At 30.8% G+C, this 14,625-nt stretch overlaps 1 protein-coding gene across 5 annotated transcripts in view; it reads left to right on the top strand.

Moving 5' to 3' along the window:
* Positions 1-12,995, top strand: part of LOC111413443 (CCR4-NOT transcription complex subunit 6-like twin) — a 115,509-nt gene extending 102,514 nt beyond the window's left edge. For 4 of the 5 annotated variants that reach the window (XM_023044424.2, XM_023044423.2, XM_071194825.1 and 1 more), the window contains one exon: positions 4,491-12,995. In XM_023044424.2, coding sequence (XP_022900192.2) covers positions 4,491-4,494 — 4 coding nt within the window. In that variant the 3' untranslated portion in view covers positions 4,495-12,995. The remainder of the gene's footprint in view (positions 1-4,490) is intronic. The other variant, XR_011639928.1, reaches the window with a different exon arrangement.
* Positions 12,996-14,625: the final 1,630 nt, after the last annotated feature.

Raw genomic sequence — 14,625 nt, 5'->3', positions numbered from 1 at the left:
GGCATTCTTTCATGATTTCATGTAATTCTCTTCTAGTATATGCTAGTTCAGCACAATTTTCTGAAATATACATATTCATTAAAATCTTAAACATTTTACGTTTTTTTGCGTTACAAGGCTATGTTTTTGTTAATCAGGTAATTCTACCATGCCTTATTTATAACCGGCTATATTTTTAATAACAATAATAAAGCTCAGTTTCCTTTCATTATGCCAAAACATTTAAGGTACAAAACATTTTTGTCTGTTCACACAGCGATAACTTGAAGACGGGAATTTCCCGAAACCAGTACTTGAGTACACAATAGATTTAATTCTTCAGGCATTCATAATGACTTTTATTTTATTTAAGGTACAGGTAAAACCGAACGCTTCTACGAAATTGTTTGTATTTACGTTCTATGTAACATGTGCGCACACAAAAACATAAGTATAAATAACTTCTGCATCTGCGGTTTTCCGCGGCTGAACTAAACGGTTATGAATAGTAGAAAGTCGGGTTTTCGGTACAAATACTCCTCTTTAGAACGGCGCGCCGTTGAGTGCGGGAAGTTAGCCCCCCATTTTTTGATTTTTAAATTTTTTATTGTTGTTCTAGATTGTTCTAGAGTTGTTCTACATTGTTCCAAAGCGGTAGATCGAAAAAATAAGAACTCCGCGAGAAAATCAAAAAAACTTGTTTTTTGGCTAGCCCCCCATTTTTGGAAAAATCAAATTTTCTTTGTTGTTCTGGGATGTTCTAGTTGTTCTAGTTATTGTTCTAGAAACTCAAAATTATGGGTTACAGCATTACGAAGTTATAGCTAAAAATAGGTTTGGCCGCCGAAATGTCTAGTTGATTGCTGTGACCATAGTTTTTCTATTATCAATTCCATATTACAAATATATACTTATTATAGCTAACGCAATCTGGAACAGCTATTATTTTCACTAGAACAACTCTCTAAAGGGCACTTTACTCTTTGAAAATTAAAGTTTTTGGAAGTTTCAGTCAGTAATTCTTGTGTCAGCGGTTTTATATTACACAATGAGAATTAAAAAACATAGAACAATCTAAAATAACTCAAACTTTGCCTATTCAAATTGTTCTAGATGTGTTTTACGTTTAACACGGACATTAATTTTGCAAAATCACATATTTTTTGTTGCTCTAAATTATTCTTGTTGTTCTAGGTACTTAAAATGTTTATTTAATCACTGCGGCTTTAGTTCTTTTAAAGATTCATATTAAAAATTAGTACTTACAACAATTAAAACAATTCAGAACAGCTGTTATTTTTACTAGAAAAACCTTAAATTTGAGTTGTTGTGATATCGGACAGGTTTTGTTGAATCAGTGAACCCAACCTTTAATATAATAATAGTTTTAAAAAATTAAAAAATATGGAATAATCTGACCATCTAATTTCCTAAAAATCACTTTTCTCTTTAAACTTATAATAATAAAACATAAGTTGCGATTTAAAGTGTTTTTTATTTTGTAAAACAAAGTAATAAATTAATAAATAAACTAAATTAACAAAACAATAACTATTCTTTCACAAAAACTGTACAAGAACTTATTCTAATGTAAAGTATAACTAAATAAATTAAATCATCTAAATAGACTAATATCACGGAACTCATTTGCACACATATATGCACATTTGTGCATTTATTTCTGTTGCTTCTTCAACTAGTATGGATTTTTTTCTTAAATTATTAAATAATAACCAATTAGCATTGTTGGGCATAAATGTCGTGTAGTGTCTTACATCACTCAAAGAGTGAGTAACTTCGTAGCTGATGATACTTGCGAGGATATAGACTTTGTTCTGGAGTTGTAAATTGCGGGGGTAATGGAGTGCGGGAAGTTAACTCCCGATTTTTTTATTTTTAAATTTTTCATTGTTGTTCTAGATTGTTCTAGAGTTGTTATATATTGCTCCAAAGCGGCAAATAGCAAAAATAAAAACTCTGCGAGAAAAACCAAAAAAAAACAGGTTTTTTTACTAACCCCCCCATTTTTGGAAAAATCAGATTTTCTCTGTTGTTCTGGGTTGTTCTAGTTACTGTTCTAGAAAATCAAAATTATGGGATACAGCATTACGAAGTTATAACTAAAAATAGGTTGGGCTGCCAAAATGTCTAGTTGATTGCTGTGACCATAGTTTTTCTATTTTCAGTTCCATATCACAAATATATACTTATTATACCTAAGCAATCTGGAACAGCTAATATTTTCACTAGAACAACTCTATAAAGAACACTTTACTCTTTGAAAATTAAAATTTTTGGAAGTTTCAGTTAGTAATTCTTTCATAAGTTCATAAGTAAGTTTCATTAATAACTATTTCAATAAAAAATAAAAAATATATTCTTCAAAATACTTGCAGATTCGACAGTATATTTTATAGTTTAGCATTTGCCCGTACACACAATTCATTTAAAAATCATGTTGGGAATGTTTGCACAGATTGCTTTAGTTTCCTAAAATTATTTTTTAAAACCGGTTCTAGTAAAGCAACATATAAAAAAAGAGCTGAACTATTAACAGGAATAAATTATTTTGGTAACCAGAATATTGCTGGCGTGATAATAGTGAATGCTTTTTCAAATATTGCGTTTCTTTGCACACAACTATTTAAAGAAGAATTTAGTTATTGTAGGACTAAAAACTGCAATAATTGTTTAAACGTTACTTTCCATAAAAACATAATTTTACCAATCGACATTGACACCGTAACAATATTTGGCTATGCACAGCTAAAGCAAGTAATAGAAAACTACATGCAAACTCTAAGCAACAATTGCAAAAAATGTGGTTGTGACGGAAGCATTAGCCTTCAATATGGAGAGATGTTGTTTATAGAAACAACGAATGGAGAGAACAATAAAACAAAATTGAGTTATTACTCAATTTCAGTAATCAATAGTATCATCAGTTACGAAGGTACTCAATCTTTGAATGATGTAGAACACTACCCGGCATTTGTGCCCAACAATGCCAATTGGATATTATTTAATGACTGCTGAAATAAATGCACAAATGTGCATATATGTTTATAAATGAGCAAAGTGATGTAACCGTATTATTCCATGATATTAGTTTATTTACATAATTTAGTTTATTTAGTTATAGTTTACCTTAGAATAAGTTATTGTACTGATATAGTAATACTGATCGAATAGTTATTGTTTTATTTGTTAGTTTAGTTTATTTATTAATTTATTACTTAGTTTATACAAAATAAAATACACTTTAAATCGCATCTTATGTTTTACTATTATAAGTTTAAAGAGAAAGGTTAAACTTGTGATTTTTAGAAAATTAGGATGGTCAGATTATTCCATATTTTTTTAGTTTTTTAAAACTATTATTATATTAAAGATTGGGTTCACTGATTCAACAAAACCTGTCCGATATCACAACAACTGAAATTTAAGGGTTTTCTAGTGAAAATAACAGCTGTTCTGAATTGTTTTAATTGTTGTAAGTACTAATTTTTAATATGAAAGTTTAAAAGAACTAATGCCGCAGTGATTAAATAAACATTTTAAGTAATTAGAACAACAAGAACAATTTAGAGCAACAAAAAATATGTGATTTTGCAAAATTAATGTCCGTGTTAAACGTAAAACACATCTGGAACAATTTGAATCGGCAAAGTTTGAGTTATTTTAGATTGTTCTATGTTTTTTAATTCTTATTGTGTAATATAAAACCGCTGACACAAGAATTACTGACTGAAACTTCCAAAAACTTTAATTTGCAAAGAGTAAAGTGCCCTTTAGAGAGTTGTTCTAGTGAAAATAATAGCTGTTCCAGATTTCGTTAGCTATAATAAGTATATATTTGTAATATGGAATTGATAATAGAAAAACTATGGTCACAGCAATCAACTAGACATTTCGGCGGCCAAACCTATTTTTAGTTATAACTTCGTAATGCTGTATCCCACAATTTTGATTTTCTAGAACAATAACTAGAACAACTAGAACAACCCAGAACAACAAAGAAAATTTGATTTTTCCAGAAATGGGGGGCTAGCCAAAAAACCAGTTTTTTCGGTTTTCTCGCGGAGTTTTTATTTTTTCGATTTGCCGCTTTGGAACAATGTAGAACAACTCTAGAACAATCTAGAACAACAATAAAAAATTTAAAAATAAAAAAATGGGGGGCTAACTTCCCGCACTCCGCGCCGTTCTAAACTAGTTTCGCATGTGTACTTACCAATAGATTTGACACGGAAAGAGAAATAAACTTTTCCGTGACTTCGTGAATCCGCTATTGGATATATAGTTCCCGATGCGGTTATTATAAACATTTCGGAAAACTTTTATTAGAAAGATCGCTTCAGAATAATGTATCCTATAACCGTATAATGCTCTGATGCGGAAGATACGAGACACCCTGTCTGTATAGCAATGCATATATTCTGGGCTACTCTTAATTTTAGAATTAAGTACTAACTTAATCATTTTTAGTTAATTTATTATTTTTGTCTTAGGTAGCAAACAGCTAAATCTAGTTACTATTAACCATAATCGCCTTCGCCGTGTCGTGTCATCAACATCAAAACCAACAACAACCTACGTACCTGGCTCGTAGCGTCTCCAAAATAATCGGGGAGAAGTACGTCGAGCGCAGCTTATATCTCTTAATTAACAACAAACAGCAACTGTGACAAAAAGTGCAAACAACAAGCAAGAAAAAAAAACACCTCTAACAGCAACAAAAAAAAACAGCAAGTTTTAAGATTTTCTTTTAAATAAGTAAAAAAAAATAGATCGAGTAGAAAGGTCGTCTCTCTATGGAGCAGCCGCTGGAAAAAAATAACAATAGTAACAACTAAATAATTAAAGGTAGGATCCCATAGCCCATTAAAAAAATCCTTCTTCTTATTCTTAATACGTCGTGTCGTCGTTTCTCTTCTTGCTTTGGATTGAAATCGCAGAGCAGTTGTGGTACCTGACATTTTCGCGAACGATCGTCGTCTGAATAGAGAGAGGACTCTTGGTTAATTAATTAATTAATTAAATAATAATTAATTTTTGAAATATCGGAAAAAACGAATTCTTTCTACAAAAAGTGCAACAACATAATAAAGTTTTAAGGAAATGAAATTAAAACGAAACGGAAAAAAAAAATGGAAATAAGATTTTAGATTTAAATAATTTGTAAAAACTGGTTAAAAATTGAAATGATAAATTTTAAAATGGTTTTTTTCTTGAAATATGAGATGGTTGAGAAGTTTTACGGAAAATCGGGGGAAAAAAATTGGAATATTAAAACAGGAAAACAAACATTTTATTTAATTTTCTTTTTCTTTTTTTTGGGAAACTTAGGAAATCGAAAAACATAATTAAGAAAGTAATAAATTTAAAACACAGCCAGAAAAAACTTGCAAACACATTTAAAAAATTACAAACACATTAAAAAACAAACATACAAAAAGTGAAGTGTTTCTAGTTTTTATATTTAAAATAGTCGTAAATGAATGATGTGTTTTTTTTTGTAGTCTTTAACGCTATAATAACTATAATTATTTGCTCTATGTGTTAGAAAAAATGATGAAACGGGGGGCAAATTTCGCGACGAACGCTAACCAAAACCAACGGGACTTTATTAATTTAATAATTATTTTTTTGTTATTGGAAACGAGATACGCGGTAATTAATTAATATAAACTATTTAAAAACTCATCAACAACCCCAAATGTGTGATATATATTTAATATATTCTTTTTTAATTGTGATATTCCTTTCATTTTTTTTTTTTATTTTTGGTGTCGTTCGTCGTGGACATGTTCCCAAAATTATTTTTTAAATAAAACATTTCTTTTGATAACAATAGAAATTTTCTTGACAATCGTTTTCAAAAAATTTTGGAAAAAAAGCGATGATGAAGATAATTTTAAAAATTATAAAATAAACTCGGCCAAGGATGTAAAAAATTATATAAACGAACAAAATACACAAAGAAAAATTTAATAATAATTAATTAATAATAATAATAATCATCAGAATATTCAAAAGTACATTTTATTTTTTTACACGATTACTAAAAGAAAAATTTAAAAGTTAAAAATTAATCAAGCTCTACAATAACTTTATAGTCATAACAAAATAATTATGTAAGAAAATTCACAAATGTTTTTATTGTAAACCATATGTGATCAATCTTTATATTTTATTTATTGATTATAGTTTGTATGTCTTATAGTTCCACTTAAACGCAAGATTTGAGATATTAACGACCATTAATATGTAACGAAGCAACAAATTTTAATAATGGATAGTTTTGATGGATAATATAACACCTTGATGAGACTCCTGAGCTACCAATACAAGTTGAGGGGAAAATTAATAAGGTATTTTTTATTTTCCAAAATTTTCATTCATAGAATTTAAATAGCCATTTAAATAGTAGCTAATAATTCTAAGATTTTAGAATTCTTTATATGAACTTCATCTTCACCAATTTTGAAACCTTAAGAAAATTGTAAAAAAAAAAAAAAGAAAAGAATACCACATCTGGAAGCTTATTAACTTTTTTTATAGGCTGCCAACTTGTTGGCAGCATGAGCTATTACATCCCAGAGCTTCTGTTCTACAACGAAAAGTCTGCCAAATTGTTGGCAGCATGAGCTACTTCATCTGGAAGCTTGTAATTTCGTTAATAAACTGCCAACTTGTTGGCAGCATGAGCTACTACACCCCAGAGCTTCTGTTCTATAACGAAAAGGCTGCCAACTTGTTGGCAGCATGAGCTATTACATCCCAGAGCTTCTGTTCTATAACGAAAAGCCTGCCAACTTGTTGGTAGCATGAGCTACTACATCTGGAAGCTTGTAATTTCGTTAATAAACTGCCAACTTGTTGGCAGCATGAGCTATTACATCCCAGAGTTTCTGTTCCATAACGAAAAGGCTGCCAACTTGTTGGCAGCATGAGCTAATATATCTGGAAGCCTACAACATCCCTTATAAGCTGCCAACTTGTTGGCAGCATGAGCTACTAAATCTGAAAGTTTGTTATTTCGTTAATAGGCTGCCAACTTGTTGGCATCATGAGCTGTTACATCCCAAAACTTCTGTTTTATAACGAAAAGCCTACCAATTTATTGGCAACATGAGCTACTACATCTGGAAACTCGTAATTTCGTTAATAAACTGCCAACGTGTGGCAGCATGAGCTATTACATCCCAGAGCTTTTGTTCTATAACGAAAAGGCTGCCAACTTGTTGGCAGCATGAGCTAATATATCTGGAAGCCTACAACATTCCTTATAAGCTGCCAACTTGTTGGCAGCATGAGCTACTACATCTGAAAGTTTGTTATTTCGTTAATAGGCTGCCAACTTGTTGGCATCATGAGCTGTTACATCCCAGAACTTCTGTTTTATAACGAAAAGCCTACCAATTTATTGGCAACATGAGCTACTACATCTGGAAACTCGTAATTTCGTTAATATACTGCCAACTTGTTGGCAGCATGAGCTATTACATCCCAGAGCTTTTGTTCTATAACGAAAAGGACTAATATATCTGGAAGCCTACAACATTCCTTATAAGCTGCCAACTTGTTGGCAGCATGAGCTACTACATCTGAAAGTTTGTTATTTCGTTAATAGGCTGCCAACTTGTTGGCATCATGAGCTGTTACATCACAGAGCTTCTGTTTTATATCGAAAAGCCTGCCAACTTGATGATAACATGAGCTAGTATATGAAAGCTTATAACTTCGTTTAAAAAAGCATTTATTAATTATATCTTTTATTTATCAACATTTTCATTCATGAAATAGTGTTTAAACAGCCAATAATAGTAGCTAATAATTCTAAGACGTAAGAATTCTTTATATGAGCTGCATCTTCACCAATTTTGCCACCTTAAGAAAATTGTAAGAAAAAACAATGAGAATATTATATCTGGAAGCTTATAACTTTTCTTATCGGCTGCCAACTTTTTGGCAGCCTGAGCTACTACATCTGGAAGTCTACAACATCCCTTATAAGTTACCAACTTGTTGGCACCATCAGCTATTACATCCCTGAGCTTCTGTTCTATATCGAAAAGCCTGCCAACTTGTTGGCAGCATGAGCATCTGAAAGCTTATAACTTCGTTTATAGGTAGCCAACTTGTTGGCAGCATGAGATACTATATCTAGACGCTTGCAACATCTCTTATAGACTGCCAACTTGTTGGCAGCATGAGTTATTGTATTTCAGCGTTTCTATTCTATATTGTAAACCCTTCCAACATGAAAGCAACATGTGCTGTTGCATCTCAGAGCTTCTGCTCAAATCATAGAAGAAATTAACGAACGTTAATATGTAACGGATCAACAAATTTTAATAATGGATGCTTTGGATGGAAGATATAAGACCTTGATGAGATATCCAACCCAACCTAACCTAACCCAAGCCACCAATACAAGTTGAGAGCAAAATTAATAAGGTATCATTGAACTTATTTTTTATTTACCAAAATTTTCATTCATGGAATAGTGTTTAAATTGTTAATAATAGTGGCTAATAATTCTAAGACTTTAGAATTCTTTATATAAAATTCATCTTCACCAATTTTGCCACCTTAAGAAAATTGTAAAAAAAAAACAATAAGAATACTACATCTGGAAGCTTATAACTTATAGGCTGCCAACTTGTTGACAGCATGAGTTACTACATCTAGAAGCTTACAACGTCCCTTATAGATAGCCAACTTGTTTTAATAATGAATACTTTGGATGGAAGATATAAAACCTTGATGAGATATCCAAGCCACCAATACAAGTTGAGAGGAAAATTAATAAGATATTGAACATATTTTGTATTTACCAAAATTTTCATTCATGGAATAGTGTTTAAATAGCCAATAATAGTAGCTAATAATTCTAAGACTTTAAAATTCTTTACATGAACTTCCTCTTCACTAATTTTGCCACCTTAAGAAAAATGTAAAAAAAACAATAAGAATACTACATCTACAAGCTTACAACTTTCCTTGTGGGCTGCCAACTTGTTGGCTGCATGAGCTATTGCATTCCAGAAGTTCTGTTCTATAACGAAGAGCCTGCCAACTTGTTGGCAGCATGAGCTACTGCATCTGAAAGCTTATAACCTCGTTTATAGGCTGCCAACAAGTTGGCAGAATGAGTTACTACATCTAGAAGCTTGCAACATCCTTAATAGACTGCCAACTTGTTGGCAGTATGAGCATTAACATCCCAGAGCTTCTGTGCTATAACGAAGAGCCTGCCAACTTGTAGTATCATTGAACATATTTTTTATTTACCAAAATTTTCATTGATGGAATAGTGTTTAAGTAGCCAATAATAGTAGTATATAATTCTAAGACAATAGAATTCTTTATATGAATTCCATCTTTTTACCACCAATTTTGCCACCTTAAGAAAATTGTAAAAGAAAACACAATAAGAATACTACATCTGGAAGCTTATAACTTTTCTTATAGGCTGCCAACTTGTTGGCAGCATGAGCTACTACATCTGGAAGCTTGTAACTTCGTTTTTAAGCTACCAACTTGTTGGCAGTATGAGCTATTACATCCCAGAGCTTCTTCTTCTTCGCTTATAGGCAGAATGAGTTACTACATCTAGAAGCTTGCAACATCTCTTATAGACTTGTTGGCAGCATGACCTACTGTATCTCAGCGATACTATTCTATATCGTAAAGCCTTCGAACATGAAAGCAGCATGTGCTATTCCATCGCAGAGCTTCTGCTGTAGTCATAGAAGGCATTAAGGAACGTTAATATGTAACGAAGCAATAAATTTTAATAAGGGATACTTTGGATGAAAGATATATAAGACCTTGATGAGATTTCCGAGCGACCAATACAAAATGAGAGGAAAATTAATAACGAATCATTGAACATATTTTTTATTTACCAAAATTTTCATTCATGGAATAGTGTTTAAATAACCAATAATAGTAGCTAATAATTCTAAGACTTTAGAATTCTTTATATCAATTCCATCTTCACCAATTTTGCCACCTTAAGAAAATTGTAAAAGAAAAAACAATAAGAATACTACATCTTAAACCTTATAACTTTTTTTATAGCCTGCCAACTTGTTGGCAACATGAGCTACTACATTTGAAAGCTTACAACTTCGTTTATAGGCTGCCAACTTGTTGGCAGCATGTGTTACTGCATCTAGAAGCTTGCAACTTCGTTTATAGGCTGCTAACTTGTTGGCAGTATGAGCTATTGTATTTCAGCGATTTTATTCTATAAAGCAGAGTCGGTCAACTTGTTAGCAGTATGAGCTGTTACATCCCAGAGCTTCTGTTTTATAAAGCAGAGTCTGCCAACTTGTTGGCAGCATGAGTTATTACATCCAACATCTTCTGTTCTGAAAGTTTACAACATCGTTTATACACTGCCAACTTGTTGGCAGCATGAGTTACTATATACAGGGTGTCTCAACGAGACCGGTCATTAGATGTTCTGGGGCCAAAATAAAAATTTGAGAATTCAGACTTAAGTATTATCAGTTGAGAACGTAACTGACGACTAAAATATATTCAGATTTCTTGCACTTCCGGTTATACCGGAAGTCGCCACCTACTTTATTTTTTTAAATGGAACACCCTGTATATTCTTACATATTTGGATTTGTCTGCTTTCAAGGTTTATAAATAACTTTACTTTTTGCAATTTGATTTGGCCGTTCTCGAGTTATTCGAATTTTTCTAGAAAAATCTTCTCCAGCAGATATTCGTTCAAAAAATCAGAGAACACTCGATTTTTGGCATATCAATTTAGGATTCAGAACATGCTTAAACAACATGATGGAGTAAGTTTTGGTGCCGAGAACGGCTGTCTAGAACGTTTGGTCACTTTACTATGGCACGTTAACTTTTCGAAATTTGGAAGTACCATAACTTCACCCCCATATTTTATTACTTAGTCGTCTTCGGTGTCTTCAACTCCATCATGTTGTTTAAGCATGTTCTGAACCCTAAATTGATATCTCAAAAATCGAGTGTTCTATGATTTTTTGAACAAATGTCCGCTGGAACAGATTTTTCTAGAAAAATTCGAATAACTCGAGAACGACCGAATCAAATTGCAAAAAGTACAGTTATTTATAAACGTTCAAAACAGACAAATTCAAATATGTAAAAATATACAGGATGTTCCATTTAAAAAAATAAAGTAGGTGGCGACTTCTGATATGACCGGAAGTGCTAGAAATCTAAAAATATTTTAGTCGAAGAGAACGTAATTGATAATACTTAAGTCTGAATTTTCCAATTTTTGTTTTGGCCAGAACCTCAAGAACGTGTAATGACCGGTCTCGCTGATACACCCTGTATAGAAGCTTGTAACTTCCCTTGTAGGCTACCAATTTGTTAGTGGCATGAGTAATATCATCAGATTGATGATACCCATGGAAGCTAGAGTGGTGTTATCTGATTGATGGATAGCAGCAACAAAAGTTTCTTTAATCTAGGTTTGAACCAACCCAACTCAACCAGGTTGCATACACTATTATTCGAAATTATCTCTGACAAAGTCTCAACATATCCAAATCTTTGCTTATTTAACCATAACCTTACATTGTTTAATAAGCATTTATCACTTAAATTTACGTTTGAATCAGATACATCAAATTTAAATTAGATCTATTTATTTATTAACACGTTGACTGCCAACTATGAGATAACTCGTAGGTTCTTACAAAAACTTTTTTAGCCACAAAAGTGGGTTGCAATTTTTTTAACGTTATAATTAAATATAACAAATAAAGATTGATCACATACATTGAATATTTTTATTAATTAATTTTGTGATTTAATTTTTTTTCTATTTTCGTTACAGCAAAATTTATGAACCTCACATTAATATAAATGAACTCAAAGCTAGTGTAAATTAACTCAAAATTAATTAATTTAAATCAAATCATTTAAAATTAACATTCAACACATAAAAAGCGCATAATAAACTTAGATGAATCGAATTCAAAATTTTTCATACATTTTCTACTTAAAGAAAAGTTAAAAATATATTAAAAAAACCAAAAAAAAATAATAATAATAATGCGTCGATTAGAAAAATAAATAAGGCGAAAAAGAAAAAAGTGTACATAATACTTTATAAATATGTGATTAGTGTTAATAAACGAATCTTGTGAGTTTATATTTATTAATTAAATGAAAAATGATAGAAGTGAAAAATAAAGCAACCAATCCCAGTGCGTTGTAATGAAATCCCAAACTTCTAATTTAAGTACCATTTAATTATTATTTTGTAATAACTCTGCTCGTATAATGTAATAAATTTAAGATTTTTTTGTATAAAAAAAATTTAACAAAGATGAGATGATAAAATAAGGTTAGAGTTAAAAAGTGTGCAATATAACATCTTAATTAATTATAATTAACATATCACACCGTAAAATTAAAAATTAATCTTTGTTATATTTTTTTTTTTTCTTTTTTGGGTTGTCCTTAAGGTTTCTTTGTGTTCACATAAATTAAAATATAAAAACAACTCGTAATTATTGTGTGTAAAGCTGTAGAGAAAAATACTGACAAAAAAAAAATGTAGAAAAAGGGCATCGTCGCAATTTTTTCTTATCTTTTAACTTTATTATAAGCGTTGTGTTTTCCGAAAAAAACCCTTTTTAAAAAGTACTTAATCGTGTTCTATTTTTAAATTAAAAAATGATGAAAATAGGGGCAGAGACAACGACCTTATCCCTTTTTTTAATGAGTTTTTAATATTAATTTTTTTTTGTAAAATCTATTTCGATCGATCTCAAAGTACTGACGTATATGTTTAATTCCCTTTTTATATAGCGCTTGTTTGTTAAAAATTAAAAGAGGAAAGAAAATGGTAATGAAATGTAATTGGTTAAAAAAGAAAAACCTGTAAGTTTAATAATTAATTAATTATGAGAAAAATGGTATATATGATATTTATGTACAATAGAAATGAAAAATTAAAAAAAGGAATCGAATAAATACATAAAAATCAATTCAATTTGAATAACATTGATTTTAATCCATATTCTTAGCTCCTATTGATTCAAATGACAATTTATAATGATTCAATAATTTCTAAATTTGTAGTTATTTATAGGTTCGTTCCAACCGCACTTTTGACTGCCAATTGACAGTCACCAGCCTGCGCAGTTGAAAAGTGCTGTTCCATCCGATCCGTGGACGTGCCGCGGACTGGTCGGCGACAAGTTGTCACGAGTTCCAACGACCGTCGGACGCGTTCATGTACAGTTCTGTTCAGATATAATGCGAAAAGAGCCGCTCGTAGAGGCATAAAATTGTGCTAGAAACGACCTACGTTGACGAGGCATTCAATTTGGTTTTACCTGCTCTGTAGTTTTGTAAAAGTTCCGAACAGGCAAGCGGGGTGGTGTGATTTATGGCCAAGATGACTGAATCACAAAGAATAATTAAGAAAATAAATAGGTATAAGCAATTCATTTACTTTACACAATTCCTGTAGTAAATGAAAATAATTACTAATAATTACTGTATTACTTTGATAATACAGTGGAAGGATGAGACTAACCTCAAAAGAAATGAAAATGATATATTGATAATAAGTAATATATAAACTATACATATATTGAAATATATCGCAAACCATTTTAATATAATAAAATCAAAAAAAAATATATAATACTTCTATATAACAAAAAATATAATATATTATTATATACAGGGTGGTTCAGTTTTTAATCGGGAAACTTTACTAGGACGTAGTACTTGCCAAAATAACACAAGTTTTTTATATAAACATAGGATCGCAACTCTTTTGTTTTCGAGCTATGAGCGATCAAAGTTGAGCTAAAAATTTACATTTTATTATTTATTTCGGCTATAAGTAAACCGAAGAATTTGAAATTTGGTATGTATTTACTACTGGTTAACATCTTGTTTTCTAGCATACCTTAAGCTTCCCTAGCGCCCTCTAAGGGGATGAAATTCACCACCCCCTTGGTTCTTTTTAGAAGAACTTTTTAACGCAATGCAATATTAACATAGAAAAATATGGGTTGTACAGCTCATTCTTTAGTGGTTCTTTTTTGTCTCTTTAGTTTTTCTCTTAAAATTGATAGTTTTTGCGTAAAAAAATAAAATATGTTACATTGCGCGGCAAAGCGCTACCTACAAATAAAAAACAAAATTTTAAGTTGACTATGGAAGATGTAAACTTACCAGGATTTTGGGCTAACACAATAACACAAATTATTTACGATTTCGTCTCTTGACTTGTTTTCTCATTAAAGTAATAAAAAATTTAATTAAATTTAAGTTAAAATAATCATTCAAAAGATAAGTAACATTTAATAATAAATTAAATAGTATACTAAAAAAATGGAAATTACAAGAGTAAAATGTTAAAAAACAAACAGAAAACTAATTAAGAGTCAAAATGAAACAAATTTATCAAAAAAACTCATTACAAAAATAAACACAATTAATTTAAAAATTGTTCAAAATGCATGCCATTGTTATCAATGCATTTTTGGCATCTTGTAACAACAGAATTAACTGCTGCTAATATTTGAAACGGATTGTTCCTTAAAGTGTTAGCAGCGTCTTTTATTTTTCCCAACAGTTCTTCCCGAGTGTTTATTGGAG

Source organism: Onthophagus taurus, chromosome 3 (genome assembly GCF_036711975.1).
Source record: "Onthophagus taurus isolate NC chromosome 3, IU_Otau_3.0, whole genome shotgun sequence".
NCBI lineage: Eukaryota > Metazoa > Arthropoda > Insecta > Coleoptera > Scarabaeidae > Onthophagus > Onthophagus taurus.
This window is presented reverse-complemented; position numbering and strand designations above follow the sequence as displayed.